Here is an 18,326-nt window from a genome sequence, read left to right as displayed (position 1 = left end):
AAATAGTTTTGCTGTTGTTTGATGACCTCAATTCAAAAATAATTTTCTCAGGTTTTGGATTCTTCGTTCACCTTGGAGGCATGTAATGCAAGAAAAACAAAGATTTTGTCACAAATCAAAGGTAATATGGGGTAAGTAATTGACATACAAACAATTATTTGGGGAGAAAAGTAGTCCTTTAAAGTTATGTTGAACATAATAATCATCCACCGCATTTTAGTTTATCTTGACATTTTTTTTTACTGTCAAAGTAAAAATCTAATAATAATAAAAAAAAACAAGTAATGAAAATAAAACTTACAATTTGCAGCACAAACCATCTTTAACTTTTTGTTTTTATTCGGTTTGCCAATCTATGACTATTCCCCACGGTTCTATTCACTATTCCCAGAAGCATATTATGTTGTGTCCTTGCTACAAGGGGACCTTGTTCATTGTAAACTGAAGTGCACTTTGTCTTCTCGCAGCGGAAATAAGAAGAGGCTGTTTGAGAACATAAAATCCCATTAAAAAGATGTTCAAACTGATCTGCTCTTTTGTTTGGCAAAAATCAGTAAAAGCTTCATATGATGAGCCTCTCTCATAAAACACAGTGACACAAACACACACGCACGCACGCACGCATGCACATGCACGCACACGCACGCACGCACACACACACATACACACACACACACACACACACACACACACACACACACACACACACACACACACACACTCACTCACAGTGACAGTAGCCAGCAGTCCTTCAGGCACGTTTGCCACGATGATGCCAATGAGGAAGATGACAGCCTCCAGCCAGGTGTAGCCCAGGATGAGTGACAGGATGAAGAAGGTCACGCCCAGGAAGACAGCCACGCCCGTGATGAGATGGATAAAATGTTCAATCTCGATGTTGATGGGTGTACGGCGGACTTCAAGCTCCGATGCCAGCGTGGCGATGCGACCCATCACTGTTCGGTCACCGGTGCCTATCACGATGCCACGGGCCGTACCTGAGAAGGAGTGGTGATTCACTGTTAGTCTGTCTGGATAAAAGCCCTTTAAAACAAGATGTCAAGGCCTCAGGTGGCTGACCCAGTACTCTAACTGCTTTAGTGAAATGTGTGTGTGCTTCTGAGAGCAATATGTAAAAAGATAAATGACTGTTAAAAGTGTGTAAGACACAGTGGGAGTTGAGTGCTGTATTTTGTAAACAGGGAGGACGGTTGATAGGGATGTGATGGGGCTGGATGAGGAGTGGTGATGGATGGAGGAGAATTACAGGTGTTGGGCAGTGATTGATGGTTGAGTCCGCTGAGTGAGTGAGGAAAGAATCTGAAACACGTAAAATACAAATAATGTTATCCACAGATGTCACTATCAGCAGTTTTCACAGGGACTATTTTCTCAGTAGAAAGTAGTTCCAATGGAAGCTGTTCAAAGAGAGATCTGTGGATAATACAGAGCAACAGGGACATTGTTTTGGCAAAGAAAATGTTGCTACTGATTTTTTAAATGTCATTTCTAATGCTGTGAGCACCACAGATAAAATGTCATTTACCTTCATTGTATTAGGGTGGAAGCAGAAATTTTAGGGACATGCATAAAACCCCAACTATCTGCGTGGGCAGACAGCACTAAAGTTAAGCAGGAAAATATGGTGGGGTTTTATGTGTGCTTTGTCTGACTTGATCTTTTAAACACAACCCACACAGAGGGAGCAAAACTGAGTCACAGACAATAAGACAGCGGACTAAACATTACTCTCTAATTTAAGTTTTCATAACTGATTCAGATATTGATTTGTTTTGAAAAAAGAAAATGCATTGCTGGCATATACAATACAATGATCAATATCAAATTTTGGCATTGCATTTTTCTTAAAGGAAAAAACTAAATAATGAATCTTTGCTTTTAAGTTGACACAAAAGAGAAGTTGTTAAAGTACATGGAAGTTTAAATATCTTCAAGTCCATGACAACTGGGCAAAGTGATTATGTGATAAGACTGAAAGCTCCTGGACAGCTACGTAATGGACCCTGTGGTGGTATTTCTCAACTGTTTCCAGGGTTAAGAATGAACTTTGACCCAAAGATAAATCATTAGCTGACAAATGAGGGCATTTGCAGGCTGGATCCCCCAAATATTCTAAGTCTTATTTGACTTTAAGCTTTTTTTTCCCCAAAATGAACAGACTTTTGAGAGGAAGCGTTCACTTAATATTCAACCTACATTTGAATTTAGATGTAGAGATTGATGAAGCTGCAGATTCTGATATGAGAATCCCATTGAAATGCTGACTGCATTACCGTTTGATGATTGATAGCAACGGAAATACCAACTAAAACTCCCATCGGTTGAATTTCAAATGAAAACACTCATTAATAATCTCAATGCATTCAAAATTCAATAACTACGCACTACTGTAGGATGGAGGCATGGCTGCTGTAATGAATGCACTGAAACACACTGATAGTTGATCACCAGATGGCTTAAAGGAGACTTTTTAGAGGCGATAAGAGACAAGATAATGGCAGATGTGGCCTACTGACCCTCGACACAGTTGGTGGAAAAGAAACAGATGTTGCGGGTCTCCAGAGGATTCTCGTGCGTGAACTCTGGGGAGCGAGTCTGAGGCTCAGATTCTCCCGTCAGAGACGAGTTGTCCACCTTTACAAGAATAGGGAGAGAGGAGGAGAGAGAATGGTGTTACCCAGTGAGACTGAGGGACAGAAAAAGGAGAGAGAGGGGAGGTGAGACTGACAGGGTGGAAATGAAAGCAGCAGCACTTAGCAGCAACAAGTGCAACTCTCTTTGTCATGTCAAAACCCGTTTCTGGTCTTAGTGAGTTTTCCCATGTTTCTCTATAGGTGGAAACATGTATGCCATTGATTACCACAGTCATACTGCACTAACTCAAAATCTACTGAGACTAACTCAAGCTAATTCTCTCACTAACTCATGAAGAGATTCTGCTTAAACAGTCAAACTCAGGTTTTCATTAAAACTGGCCACTCAAAAATTTTGTTGGACGAATGTCAGGTGACCTGGAGGCAAACCATACACACAAGTGTTTTGGGGGTGATGTAAGTGCCTTCATAAAATACTACCAGATATGCTACCCACACAACAGTTTCACAATGTATGTAATGTGTGTAAATGTGATGAAAATGTTACTAGTTGGCAGCAAAAAAAAAAAAAAAAGCAGCGGCTTAAATCCATTCAGGACATTTACTCAAGGGGAAATTTTGACCTTCCTTTTAACAGAAATTAGGGAAACTTGACCTGAGATGCTTAAATAGTAACCTGATGGTTTAAATGTTTACTATCTGGAAGCAGTATTGTAGATACAATACAATAAGTCTGACTACTGGAAACTACCAGAATCTCTCAACATCTATTGGATGGATTTTGCCAATAAATTGCAACAATCATATGATGTCAGGATAAATTGTGGTAATGTAAGTGATCCTTTGAATTTTCAAATTCAAATTTTTAACCAGTATTGTGGATTATGAACAAACACCTACTGACATTCCCCGTAGAGGGAAAACTGAATATACGACTGAATAAATAGGGAGTTTAAATAAATGAGACCTGGATCATACCGCACAAGCTCTAAGTTTGTAAATGGATGTTTTGATACAGTTTTGCTGTTGTTAAAACATGGTCCCCTATGACTTCAGTTCATGAAGAATTTTCTTCTTTTTTGGGATTTTTCATTCACTTTGGAGATGTGAGAAGAACAAAGTGCACAAACACAGGGCGAGTAACTGACATACAAATGATCATTTGGAGAGTGAAGTGTTCCTTTAAGATGGTTAACAAGATAAACAATAATTTATCAAGTAGAAAGAAGAACAAGAAGAAAGGAAGGAAAGGAAAGAAAGAAACAAGAAAGAAACATAGCAACACAAAAGTCAGTTGAGCAACTGTAATCCCACTGAGACCTCAAGGCCCCCCTAGGCTGAGCCCAGCACCCCTCCCCTACCTTGCACCCGCTGGAGGAGATCACTCGAAGGTCAGCTGGGATGCGGTCTCCCCCTTTGATCTCCACAAGATCTCCCTGCACCACAAGCTCAGCATTGATCTGCATCTTCTCCCCCTCCCGGATCACCAAAGCTTGCTGGCATGGAGAAAAAAGGGAAGACAGAGACAAGAAGAGAGAGGGAGTGTGAGGGAGAGAGAAAGAGAGAGAGTTTGGGAACAGAGAGAGGATTTAGTCAGGAGGAAGAGTGAGAGCGATAAAAAAAAGTGGAGCCAGAGGGTGTAGAGGTATGTGAAAGGGAGAGATAGTGAGAGGAAGTGGAAAAAGAGAGAGAAAAGACAGGTAGTGGAAAAGGAGACAAGAAGGGAGTGAAAAGAGCCTAAATAGATTAAAGAATTAGGCAATCGAAGTGCTAGAGGTGGATAACGCAAGGGGAGTTTTTATGCAAACACACTCACAATCCGAAGTTGGCTCAAACATTTATTCTTCCTTTGTGCAAGCTTATTAGGTTTCCACTCAAGTGAGTGTGTAAGCCCTACTTGAGGGACAGCTTATTGATTCAGAAAGCTGTGAGACTACACCAAACACCACACGCATCAACATACCTGTGGCACCATTTTCTTGAAGGAGTCCATGATTCGGGAGCTCTTGGCCTCTTGGAAGTAAGAGAAGCAGCCGGTGATGATGACCACAGCTGCCAGCACCACGCCCAGATACAACTGAAACGGGGGCAAACACAAGCCACAGGGGGAGTGTGTGTCATTATTGACTTAGTTTGGTTCATGTTAGGCATGTTTGAGCGTAGGAAATGGGGATTTACAAAAAACTCAAAACGGTTTTAAAACAGCAAAACCTTAAATGCAGAGTGCAAGGGAAGAGTTAAGATGAAGAAAACCTGGGGAAGCTCTCAGTCTTAGTGGGAGATTTAAAGGGGAAAGCCGTCCTTGAGCTGAATTCTCGTGTACTATTCCTGTCATCTTGGACGGTTCATTCAATGTTAGTCCAAGTGAACATCTGTCTCCCAAACCCAGAAAAGCAAGAACTGAGACTCTGATCTGCGAGGCTACCAAAAGATACTTTCTGAACTGCAGCCTGACTCTCGTGGCTGCGTGAAAGCAAGGAACATTTACTCTGGTGCTTCTTTTTTTTTCTTTCACAAGTTTATTTACTGTGAATATTTCCCATTCTACCAATGAAAAAGCTGTTATAGGTTCAGCTCTCACTGATACAAACAAGACAGCCAGGCACTTTGGATGAAAGCATCTGCCAGCTGGTGTACTGTACTGTATGTCCTGGACTCCTGGAAAATGAAATTCGTAAACCTTGAAAAGTTTCTTCTTTTGGAAGGTGCTGCTTTCACTTGACAGCAAACAGAATGTTTTGCTCTTTTACGGTTGAATACCTTTTTATTTTTTTGCTTTTACCGTAGCTGTGCAAAATCTTCTGAACCAGGAAATACATCTGTATCCTCAGAAAATCACTTGTCAGTGTTTACAACATTTGCCTCCAATTCAGCGCTTAGTTTGCAGCTCCTGGTTGTGTCTAGCTGTACACGCTTTTTTTTTTTTTTTCTTTTCAGATTTAAACTCAGCTTTTTTGCCTCCTCTAGCTTCAGGAGACACTTGTTCTCGTTCACCAGCTGTACAGAATTGTAGGGCGACATCTGTCCAAACAGGTGACACTTTTGCATCTACTAAAGTTTAAAGGGTTGAAAGAAGAAATGCTCCATTTCCAGATTGCAAGCATGAATTTTAAAATACGGCAGTAAATTGTGTGGGTTCAGCGGTGCTCTCGGAAGCCTGAGGATGCTAAGACAATGCAATCTCTCTGCACAATAAAAACATTGAATTCATGTTAAATTAAGTTTAAATCCGACAACAGCGATGTGTGCAGTCCTGTTAGGGTGGATTTTCATCTTAAATAACTGCTTGTACATTATGCAAAGGCTCAAAGTGCCAAATCTGCAGGCAGTCGGGGCCTTTGAAGTAGCTCAGCGGAGCATCCAGCTGTACATACTCAGTGCTGAATGTAGAGATTAAACGGGGGAGATTAAAGTTATCACGTGTGTGCATGTGCGTGTGTCTATCTACTGTATGTTACTGTATATTATGCAATGGTTTAAGGCTGTCTGGGGTTTGGAGAGCACTGAATGATGATTACATAATGACTAGGAGCCATAAAGTGCAGTATGGATGGCTGCTTGGCTCCATTTGAACAGCGGGTGGTCTGGGTATTTATCCCTGCTAATGCCAGTGTCAGTGGTTGTTGTTACGTCACACTCTCTGGGTCAGTGGGTACTTTTAATTGTATACCAAATCATTGTGTGTTTTAAGATTTTTATATTATTTAATTTTTCTGTTTTAATGTCCTCATATTTTCATGTCCTTTTTTCCTTGTCTGTTCCTTACTCTATTTGTCTTTAGTTAACATTGCCTCTGTGTCGGTTCATGTGACCTAATTGTGTTGCCATTTTGGCCGGCACTCTCGAAAAGGAGATTTAGATCTCAAGAGGCCATCCTGGTTAAGTAAAGGTCACACTGAAAAATCTCCCGACAAGACAAACAAAGGTAAGAAAATCCACCAGCAGTGAATATTTTGACAATTTCTGGTCCCTGGTTTAAGGTTAAGATTAGACTTAGGATAAAGTTACTTCATGCATATATGTATAGTACATGTGAAAAATGTATGAATATTTAGCAGTTTTTCATAACTTGATATTACCATTTTTCAATTTTCAGTGGAATTATAATGTCTTATTGACAGATGGTGTGATCATATTGAGTTGTCATTTCAATAAATTCTATTGTCTAAATTAATAACTCCACAGAAATTATAATTAAAAGTGAATGAGTCATTCAAAATATGTTGTACACGGAAGATTAATCTTTCTCAGAATAAAATCTTACACAGCCCAAGCCAATATTACACAGGCTGCCTTATATTTAGAGGCAAGCTGGGCTCAAACTCTCTATTAAATATAATACAGAAGTTGGTAGATTTGCCCAGGGGAGTTTTTACACCTCCAGTGCTTCTCAGCAGCTAAGGTGGAAAGTGCAAAAAATTGCTAATATATACTGTATATTGAATATTAATATACATAGAGAAAAATATCGTTAAATTTCAGATTTCTTAAGATGTCCCTTATGTGAAAAAGTGCTATGGAGAAATTAACACCCTAAATGACAATATCAAGATATTAATCAGCATATGCCAACCAGCCATAGAAGCTGGCCCCTCTGGACTGAACAACCCTGGAACCGACTCTGACTGACTTCAGTCACTTAAATCAGTAATTTGATTCACAAACTTTATAACAAATACAGGAAAAAAGGACTTGCTTTTCACATTTGATGAGTTGTGTTTGATGTATTACAGAACATTAAAAGACAGTGTGTTGCATCTACACGTGGATCAAATTTTTTATATGTGATTTTTGTATATATTTAGAATATTTTAATGTCTTTCATGTTGAAAAAATATTTTTATTATTATTGTAACATTAGACCCAACTATAGCAACATTTTCCAATTTAACAAAATGTTAGCACTTCTTTAGAAAGAGTTAGCATTTAGCAAGTCGTGCAACTCAGACTTTAAAACCAATGATTTGTGATTTCAGTTGGATTTGAGTTTTTTTTCACTAAAGATACTATATACAAAAGAGAACCACAAAAAACTGACATTACATCACTAAGCACCAGTTTGAAAAAAAAGATACCAAAAATATTTTTTTCCTGTACAAAAACAACTCAGCGGTCAACAACAAAAATCATTGTAGTCTGCACACTTGGGGGACTCAAAGTTTAGGATTTGGGACTTGAATGCAAGAACCTGAGACTAACTTGTGACTTGCAAAACAACTGTGACTTGACAATGTCTTAATCCCACCTCTGCTCTATTGTACCCGTGTTACAACTGTAGCCATCTTTGTTTACCTGCGTCTCTCCCCGTGTGTGATTAATATGTAAAGCTGTGCGCCTGAACATGTGCGTGCATGTTTAACAAGCAGTTTCTCACATTGTCATTGGGTGCCTCGTCCTCGGTGGCCACCTGGATGGTGTAGGCCAGGAAGCAAAGGATGGCACCAATCCAGAGCAGGATGGAGAAGCCACCGAACAGCTGACGGCAGAACTTGACCCACTCAGGGGTGGTGGGGGGAGGGGTCAGCGCGTTTGGACCATCCCTGGCCAGAATCTCCGCAGCTCTGGCGTTGGTCAGGCCCTGAGGGAGAGCAATTTTTAGGAATGAATGTCTTTTCTGCATGCACTGGGAATCTTATTACAACACAACGACCCCATTTTCACCGCGGCTTAAAAAGCAATTTTACTGCTACAGTTGCAGAACATCAAGTATTCCTGCCTGGCCTATTTAACACCACAAGTATAATAAACTGGGTGAGTCTCCTCATCTAAGGTTCTAGGCCGTAAAACTGTTAGAAGTAACTTTATTGAAATATTTTTTTCATGATTTTGCCTAATAGTGTTAAGGTCTAATTTACAGAAAATCCATGAAAGTACCTTAAATACTATAATTTAGTTATATTGGAAAAAAACAACTTACACACACACACACACACATACATTATCTCTTTTTCAAGCTTTCATAGTTTTTTTTGACATTTTTTACAGCTTGTGATATTTTTAGAGCACCCCAACTACTTTTTTTCTTTTTCAAATACTAATCTTAAAAAGATAAAATCAGTTTCACTTCACTTGCAATGTCAAACTTAACGTAAGCAGCAAATGTGTTTACAGCATAAAAACTTTTGTGATGTGCTTGTATCTGTCTGTGCATGGGATTGTAGCGTCAAAGTGTGTATGCTTGTTTGTGTGTGTGTGTGTGTGTGTGTGTGTTTGTGTGATTGAGGGATTAAAGATGAATGAGGCTCAAGGTGAGCCGGGGACGCTGCGGTGGATCTACCTTGACCAAAGTAATGTTTGGTCTCAGTTTGGATGCTGCTCACCAGTAGAGGCAAGCAGAGATTACATCTCTGTGGGGGATATTACAGCAACTCTTTGTGGCATGTTTGTATGCAAGTGTGTGTGTGCAAATTAGGCTGTTTGTGCGTCGTTACCCGCGTGAGGTCCACTCCATAGCGTTTTCCCAGATCATCCAGAGCTATTTTGTGGTCGTCCTGCAGGGATAAAATGTTCCTTTTTTATTTGTGCTTCAGTGGAACAGAAACAGTAAACAGAATCAGTGTAATGTTAATTGGCCAGTAAAATTATCTCTAAGGAAATTTGTCTTTGACATATCATAAATGGGAAACTGCACATATTCTTTTACAGCTATACATTCAATGCACTGCTATAGGAACTGAGGCAGTATGACTACAGCTGTAAAGGGAATTTTAATAACCGACCAGGGTCAAATAGATCATGAGGGCATAGCTCTGATGCATTACACACCTCCATCTTCCTGAGAAAATACTTTATTCTGTGTTTCTGACAAGGATCAGGGGCTTTATATATATATGATTCATTCCCCATGACAGATCAAAGAGGTCAAAGAGTGATGTCCGCTCCCCCTGCATTGCCAAGTAGCTCTGAACCAGAGGTGAGCAAACTGTAAAAATGTGACCCACTGAAAACTGTACGACACTGTTTAACAAAAAGGGTTGGGGGAAAATGCATAGTATCGCAGTATTTTGCATGGCAAAATTTCTGGGTTCATTTTATTGTTTGGTGGCATATTTTTATATATCTGTGCAACTGGCCAAATGCCACCTCAAGATAATCCAACATAGCCATAGGCAGAGATTTCGGGGGCCATGTGGGGGACACATCTCTTGCAATGTTTTCAACGTGCATTTGTCACCCAATAAAAATCTAAAAGTAACAGAGGACTTATCTTACTAATGAAAAAAGGCTACATTTGATGCATAGATATTCACCAGAATGCAGGAAGTAAAGTGTTTGATGCTCAAAATTTCGTGGGAGAGGATCCCGAAACACCCATTTTCACGTGTCCCCTCAATGTTGAAACAAAACTTACGTCCTTGACTGCGACTAAAATGGAGTTTGGTACTATAGCAACAAAAGCTACCAGCTGTCAGCATGACGTCAGTCCCACACAGGGGCGTAGCAACAAATTCTGAGCCTGAAGCAGTCTCTGTGGGCCCCCTGTCCTTCCTCTTTTCATCTATGTCTCTCTCACAAACCTTTTGAAATTTTTTTTAGCTTTTGTAGAAACAATTTCTATTGCAGGGGCAGACTAAACCATTTTACACCTCTATGGGGTGACAGGGCCCCCTTACAGACCTTCCACTATTTTTGATACAAAGTTCTGTCTTTTAACCAATGTATTCCCCGATTTTAATTTAGTTATGGGACTAGTCGCTTAAAAATTAAAAAAAATCAAACAAAAGCAAACTTTGAATTCCAGGCTTTTCAAAGCACCCCCTTTCATTGATGTCCTTTGGCAATTATCCCCATTTTCCCCAAGCCCCCAGTAACAGTGCCAAGGTTTAAAAACATTTTTACATAGTTGCCATAAGTGGAATTACACCATCCGCATGCATCATGTGATGCCATCAGGCCCAGAAAAATGTTAAACCATTGACTTAAATTACGAAAGAGACAACTGTAAATCAGTGGATAATTATTTTTGAGCATCAAAACCCCTGTAAAATGACTATTTAACTATCAGGATTTGCTCCATTCAGTCCAATAACATTTCCAAAGTGTAGAGGAGCCACAATATTAAATCATTTTGCTCCCAATCAAGTTAGTGGAGCGCTAAACTGGGAGTTTGCCGACAGGCGCAAGTTAGCTGCTCGGTCACACACAGCCACCATGAGTCTCTAGTGCTCATGCTCTATGGGCTCAATAATGCAAAAGATCCAGGTACTTTCATTCAGCGGAAAGATCATTTTATTACGCCTCCACTCTGGCAACAGCTGAGGCCAGAGGCATTATGCTTTCAGGTTGTCTTTCTGTCTGTCCATCCGTCTGGCACATTTTTGTGAATGCAATATCTTAAGAACGCCTCCAGGGAATTTCTCCAAATTTGACACAAACTTTCAGTTGGACTCAGCAATGAGCTTATTAGATTTTGGTGATCATAGGTCAAAGGTCAAGGTCCGTGTGACCTTGTCTCAGTCTTGTGAATGTAATACCTCAAGAAAACCTTTTCAAATTTGGCACAAATGTTCAAGTATATTCAAGAAAGTGCTGATTCACTTTTGGTGGTCAAACTCCTGGTGATCTTGCATTTGTCTCATTCTCGTAAACTCAATAACTCAAGAACACCTTGAGGGAATTTCTCCAAATTTTGCACAAATGTTCACATGGACCCAACAATAACCTGATTAGAATTTGGTATTCAAAGGTCAAGGTCACTGTGACCTTGCATACGTATGATTTTCATAACCCCAAAATCTGAAGGTGGCCTTAAGAAATGTCCTAAAATTTGGCGCTAATGTCCACTTGGACTCAAGAATGAACTGATTAGAATCTGATGGTCGAAGGTCAAACGTCAAGATCATGGTGACCTAATAAAACATGTTTTGGGCCATAACTAAAGAAACCTTGGGTGCCCACTTTGAAATGGTGATTGTATAGATCTTCTGTGCTGCAGGGGGTAAGATGTATGTTAAGCATGTTTCCACAGACATGGATGTAAACTGTAAGTGCAACTTGACTGGTGCACTGAGGCACATTACCAGCTCTGTCTATTTACTTCATGTGCTACTAAGAAGCTTTCACAGAAATGAACAGCGTCCCCCCTTCAATGCTGTATCCAGATCTTTTAATACATTCATGCTTTCCCTCCACTATGACGCCACTGGTCCCACAGAATTAGTGGCTACTTTATGTAATCAACAAAAAGACAGCAAGAAACCCACCAGTTCCTTTACCAACAGTAGCTCTCAGAGGACCACAATGATCTGTAGCTTGGCGGAAATCAACGACACACCCCAGTGTACAGAAAACACTTTGCTAGTTAAGCTTTATTTATATGCCCCTCCACCCAATATCGATCAGCCATTATCTGGTGGTTGTTTAAAGGATTTCTGGTGGGGAATAAATGTAGGAAATCACTAGCTGAAGAATAAGGCAGACTGATGAAAACACAACACTTGATCCCAAAACCTCTCCCAAAACTTTGACAGCATCCAAGGATTTTTTTTTCTTTAATCAGTCACAGACCAACTTGATAATTACCAAGAGCTGCTTTATCAGAGATAGTGCGTGCAGCAAAACGTACCCCAGTTTTCATGGGCATCGCTTGGCTGCATTTTGACAGCACCTCAAAGAGATACAGCTCTGCACAAGACAAAAACTCTGCACTACACTGCTGGTGGCCCACAAATTATTCAGTATCTTTCTGAGTACAAAGAAGAGCAGCCAGAGGGTGGTAGAACAGATAGGAGAGGACGGGCTGGCTGGGAACTCATCTACGAGTGACTACACTAAGCAGGTTGGATTGCCATTTTGTTTACGGGCCACTGTTTTCATTTATAGCCTTGTTAAATAACCTGGTGTCTTTGGCGTAACACTATTTGGGGATCATTTGGGAGCAGCGGCGATGGAATCAATCACTGTGCAGAGTGAGTGTGGGTTGGTGGAGTGACAGCTTGTTTTTCTTACCAAGGCCACCTCCTTCTTCAGCTCATCCAAGTCCCTGTCCTTCTTCTTCCTCTTCCCTCCATTCTCAGCACCACACTGGGGGGTAAAGAGGGAGATTACCATACATCAGGCCCGTAGGCTATCATCCCGAAACTCCACAGAATATAAGGAAAAAGCCACATGCTTGTTGCCACATTGTAACTCGCCATTTACATTCATAGCCACGTATTACAAGCATCAGTGTGAGCACAATGGACTTTGTGTATGCTGGTTCATTTCAATCTCCTGGCACTATTGGCAAACCATTCACTGAATTCGTTGGAGGAAAAATATTTTTCTCATAGTGGGAGTTCCTCATTTGTGCGAGCGAGAGAGAGTGTGTGTGTCACGAACAGTTGGAAGAATGGTGCATCATGGAAATCATCTGCTGCTGTCAGTCTCCTCTTAGCAGCACGTGTACATGTCAGCAGAGGAGGGATACACAGGGAGACTGAGGGGAGAGTGCGAGCGAGTGACACAGTGAAAAAGTAATCAAAAAGAGCCAAAGAGGGAGCACAGAGCCGGTGGAGTGCCTGAAATGTGTCTGGCATAGCAATTTCCCCCCACTGTGTGTGAGGAAGATTACCAGCCTGTCCTCCCATAAAGCTAAATGGAATGGGCCTGATGGAGAGAATAAAAACAAAATTACGTAATTACCCAAATAAACAGCGAGCCGGGAGCAAAACTTATTGAGGAGAAAAGCTATCATCCTGTGATGTTACTGTCTTAAAAAAAGCCCTGCAGACGGGTTGAGAAATCTCAGTAGTTTTCCATGATGCATGTCCACGCCATATGCTGTTACTGTACATATGCCACAGTAGGAACACAGAAACTGAGTCATCCAATCAGTTACTGGAGGCAAATTGTCAGAGAGGGTCAAGTGATATGGCAAAAATCATATTTTACAATATTAATGAAAATAACTTTGATATTGAAATGATGTTATAAGGTTGACTACTGGTGTTTTCATTTAAAAAAAATTCCCAATGAGATTCTTGATAAATTGTTATCAGTAATGTGGATATAATGAGCCAGCGAAGAACAGCTAAAACAGTTTGGTAAGTTCAGAAAATTACACACTGTAAAATAAATTGTTTGATTAACTCAAATTTTGCAATGATTCCACTTGTCTTCTCAAATTCAGTCAACTTAAAAATGTAGGGCAGCCTGGACACTTTTTTTTGTTGTTAAAACACGTCTTATTTTTACAGTGCAATTTACTGGCATAAAATGGAAAGCTGGAATAGTCTTAGTTTTTAAAACAATACATCAGTTACTGTATTACAACCTTGAAAACGATAAAAAGACATTATTATGATCATATCACAGATGAGTTTTTTGATAAATAATAATAATAATAGTAATAGTGTGGATATTATCACTAAGTAAGTAAAGACATATAACAGAACAAATAGAACAGCCTAAGTTCATAAAATTACATTAAGGTAGTGTAATTCAGGCTTTAAAATCAAGAAAAGACACTTACAATGTTTCCGTACCCAAAACATAATACGCTATCTAGTCTCGTGTCACACTATTGATATAGTATATTGCCCTGCCCTAGTTTGAGTGTAATAAAAAAGAATTTCCATACATTTTTGGTTTTAAAAAAGAAAAAAAACTTACCCCTTTGCCCATGCTGGATGTCCAGACGTCGGCAGGTTATAATGTGAAGGACAGCGCTCAGGGGCCCCGCCACAGCTGAGACTTCCCGCCCCCACGTGTGGAAGACACTTGTGGCTTTTTTTGGGCCTTGCACCCCCACACCAAACATCCCGTTCCCTCACTTCTTGCTCCCTCCTGTCAGGGTAACCTGAGCCATACAACACCCCCAACCCTCCCCACTACTACACTCCTATCCCAGGGCCTCTCTGCACCCAGGCACCCCCCCCCCCACCACCACTACCACCATCCAACGCTCTCTCACACAGACAAGCTCTCCCTGTGTACCTGCACCTGCTCAATATGTCCCCCCCTCGCAACACACTCATGGTTTCACAGAGAACAACAACCTATCAATCACTGCTGTCAACACAACAAAAGAAACCTCGCACTCTGCATAACATACGGTATTTATAACAAACGTGATAATGAGGGGCCGACATTGGTCCTCAAGATTTAAAATGAAAAAAGGAGGCCAAGTATTCGGCTGTTTGGGATTCTGTGCGCACACTGAATCCTCAGGTCTGTTCTGCAAATAAATCCCGCTAATAAGTGTTTAATCATTTAGTTAATTGATCCTCAAAGATGAACTTTTCTCCTGCTTGAATTCAAAACAACTCATAGCTAACTACCACACTGCAATTAGCCAAAGTCCAACATATTTACAACATAAGGCAGGTCACCAACACTGCGCCCACACAACAGATGCAGCAGATGATCTTGTGTCAAGGAAGTACCAAATGTCTTCCCACAAGTTGCCAGTGACTTTTAGAGTTGATTTTATGTTTGCTGCACTGCTTGAAATCCTCTGTGAACTGTATACTTTGATGTACATATGAGCCACTAATGTGCTTCTTTCAAGGTTACTTTCATTTTTTTCTCCCACAAAAGGGTTTTTCAAGGATATATTTGCTGGCTTATTGGTTTGTCCTTATCGCTAGAGTTGAGCATATGTCTGTGGTAAAAAGAAAAAGAAAAACTTTGTTAACTTTGTATGTCTGTAACCCTGGTCTCTGGGGGCCTCCTAGAAATGATTTTTTAATGAACACAAGTCAATAACAAAATAAAAGTTGGACGTCTAAGAACTTTCTAAGTAAAAACTGACAACATTTCGTGACATTTTTGCCACCAAATAGTGACCAAAGAAAGCCCAGAGAAGGGCAAAATGTTATGTGATGTTCTGTCCCCTATTAAAAACAAGCATATTATTCACCACAGTATTCTGTGGTTAGTAAAAAAAAACATATTTTTATAGTTGTATTTAAGTTTATAAAATAAATTAATGAATGTGAAGTAGACAAGAGTTAAGGTCTACACAAAGTGGGATAAGTATCATCACAAGCTATCCTTGCTAGCACTGCTGCCCACTATTTAAAGAGATAGTTCGTATCTTTAGAGGTGAAGTTGTATGACGCACTTATCAATAAACAGTATATATCACATACAGTAGATGGTAGATGGTACATCCCTAGTATAGAGAGACAAGCAGGAGTGCCAACTTGGAAGCTAGGCAATGTACTGCGGTGGAGGGGCCAGCAAGTCCCACCTGAAGATATTAATATCAGTTTAAGTCTGCTACATTTAGAGTATTTTCACTGCTTTGCCTAAACATCAGACAGCTATTTCTGATGGGGAACTGAAGCTGTTTTCGTGCTTTCTTCAAAGCCAAACTCCATTGAGTAAAACAGTGATTTAACATCGCTGAACACAGGAGCTGCATCTTTGCATGCACATAAACCGCGGCTGGATGATATCAGGTGAGGACGCAGCAGGACAAAACTAAGGGTGTAAATCACTGGTTTCATCACAATACAATATTATATCGATACTTTGGGCAACAATACAATATTTGCAGATATCACAAAGTCTACCAAGATATGATTTTAATTCAATTCGATTTAGAGGCCTGGATATGGGCCGAAATTATACATCATTTAATACAGTCAGTTACAGGAGAAGCTGCTACCCCGTTCTTTGCTTTTGGCCAGAAAAGATAAAAAACAACTTATACATAATTGGAAATAATCAAAACTGGTTCATTCTGTTTGAAAACCCTGTCTGGGAAAAAAAAGGTTTTCATTTTAATTCAAATCATGATCTTTGTCCTAAACCTTTAGGGCTGTCTAACTGGAAGACAAACGTCTCCCAACATCCTCAAAATGTGGATTAACAACAAGATCTTTTCACTAAAGTATAAAAATCTATAATTACTGTCAAGGATCACAGACAAAACAACTACAACATGCTAATGTTAATAGCATAAGCCTAAGGCATTTTACATTGCAGACATTAGCTTAGCGGCTAGCGGACTTTTCGTCTACTCATTTCTTAACCAACGTACTATTATTTATGCTTTGACTTACTCACCGCTGGTTTAAGTCTCTGCACCTCCAGACAGAGCAGCGCGGATGACTTTCAGTCTACATGCACATTTTTTTCAGTCAACATTTTTGAATTAGAGAAGCTAACCTAATGTTAGCAGACAGTCACTGAAGTGGCCCAGCAGGTACTTCCTGTTTACTCAGTGCAGCTTTTGTTTCCATATGACGCAGTTTCTCTGAAACAAAACATTTCCATGCTAATTATTTATTCCCGAGTTAACAGCATTATCCTCATCATCTTTCTCTGGGCTGCTCGCCGTCATCTGCCGGACACTGTGTGACAGTGACACAGACTTTCAAAATAAGGGCACGCCTGAAAGAGGATGATATGGATCATGTTTACACTTTGCACGGATGTTAGGTGATCATTTAATTAGTGTTACTATACACTGCCCGACAGAGGTCACATGATACACATGCAGGCAACATCATTTGGGCATGCCATGGAACCTGAGGTATGTGCATGAAATGTGGCAGAAGTGCATCAGGTTAAAACGACCAAATAGAAGGAGGGTGAGGGCACATCTAGGGCGGGCAGGAGGGGTGGTGGATGGGTCCCACAAACAGCAGACTTTACTGTGAGAGTCTGGTATTTGCTTCCAGCCAGAATTTGATGTTTTTTTTTCTATATCTACCCATGTACCTTCTTCCCCAAAACCTAACTGTTCCTGCTATTGTTGCATGTGCTGTTGTTGCCGAAACACAACCACATGCCACATTATCCCACCATGTGCATTTATTGGCATCATGGTAGCAGAATACCCTCACTCAATTCTCTGTCCAAACTTAAAAAAAACAAAAAAAAAAACATCTTCAGCACCATACAAATCAATATTTAACTCTTGTCTCAATTGTTTAATTTGTACATTTGCAGAGATGTCAAAAAAATACAATTTGTGGTTAAACAGGGAGTTGTGTGCTGTTGCCTGGCAACCTCACAGAGATGACAAAGCCATGGTAGCCTATATATAAAATAGAAGAAAAAAAAACAACAACTCTAAAGACCCTGTGAGTAGATATGAAACATGCCTGACTTTGGTGACTCCAAGTGGTAGCATCAGAAAAGAGACACTGGGAGACGACACCTCAGCTCACCCTCTCAGGTGCTGCAGCTGAGCAGCTCAGTGGTCATCAGTTAAAGGCTGTGGCTGTAATTTGAGTGTAACTGTCTGAATATGAAACAGAGCATTTCTGAAAAGGTTATGTATGCTCACTGAACCCAGCCTGCCTATTAAGTCAGAAAAATTAAGGCTTTTTGAGAACACCTCATTTTGTTACCCTGTAAAATGTGAAAAGGTTGTAAATGGCCACTGAGCATTTATTTTCAGCTCATCATCATTACTTTTTGGTAGTTGGTATCAAAGGGCATGGTGAAGTGAGACCATTTCAGTCCTCACCTGCTGCCATGAAGCACATGTTATGAAGATTTATCCCAAAACCGAATTCCTTTTGAATGTATAAGAAATACCTGGTGGCTGAGTTCATCCTTTAAAACCTCCTCTATCATGTTGTCATTGTGTGTGTACAAATGTCTTTCGATAGCTACTGTGCTATTTTGCGATGAGTTCTACTCTCATGCCAGCCATGAAATGGTGGAAGGACATTAACTTGGAAGGACTTTCTTCTTTTAAAAAGATCATGAAATGATGTCTTGGATGAGCCATTTGTGACAGATTCCCACAATGCTTGGAACTTGGAAAGA

General features: G+C 40.2%; 1 protein-coding gene across 1 annotated transcript in view; it reads right to left on the bottom strand.

Moving 5' to 3' along the window:
- atp1a2a (ATPase Na+/K+ transporting subunit alpha 2a) overlaps positions 1 to 14,361 on the bottom strand; it is a 47,085-nt gene extending 32,724 nt beyond the window's left edge. Inside the window, exons 1-8 of the mRNA XM_042498280.2 lie at positions 14,208 to 14,361; positions 12,564 to 12,638; positions 9,047 to 9,106; positions 7,990 to 8,193; positions 4,579 to 4,692; positions 3,977 to 4,111; positions 2,538 to 2,655; positions 730 to 998 (exon numbers count right to left, since the gene is read on the bottom strand). Coding sequence (XP_042354214.1) covers positions 730 to 998; positions 2,538 to 2,655; positions 3,977 to 4,111; positions 4,579 to 4,692; positions 7,990 to 8,193; positions 9,047 to 9,106; positions 12,564 to 12,638; positions 14,208 to 14,219 — 987 coding nt within the window. The 5' untranslated portion in view covers positions 14,220 to 14,361. The remainder of the gene's footprint in view (positions 1 to 729; positions 999 to 2,537; positions 2,656 to 3,976; positions 4,112 to 4,578; positions 4,693 to 7,989; positions 8,194 to 9,046; positions 9,107 to 12,563; positions 12,639 to 14,207) is intronic.
- Positions 14,362 to 18,326: the final 3,965 nt, after the last annotated feature.

This window comes from Plectropomus leopardus, chromosome 12 (genome assembly GCF_026936395.1).
Source record: "Plectropomus leopardus strain MGB_pleo_1.0 chromosome 12, ASM2693639v1, whole genome shotgun sequence".
Taxonomy (NCBI): Eukaryota; Metazoa; Chordata; class Actinopteri; order Perciformes; family Serranidae; genus Plectropomus; species Plectropomus leopardus.
The sequence above is the reverse complement of the archived record's forward strand: the minus strand, read 5'-3'. Positions and strand labels throughout refer to the sequence as shown.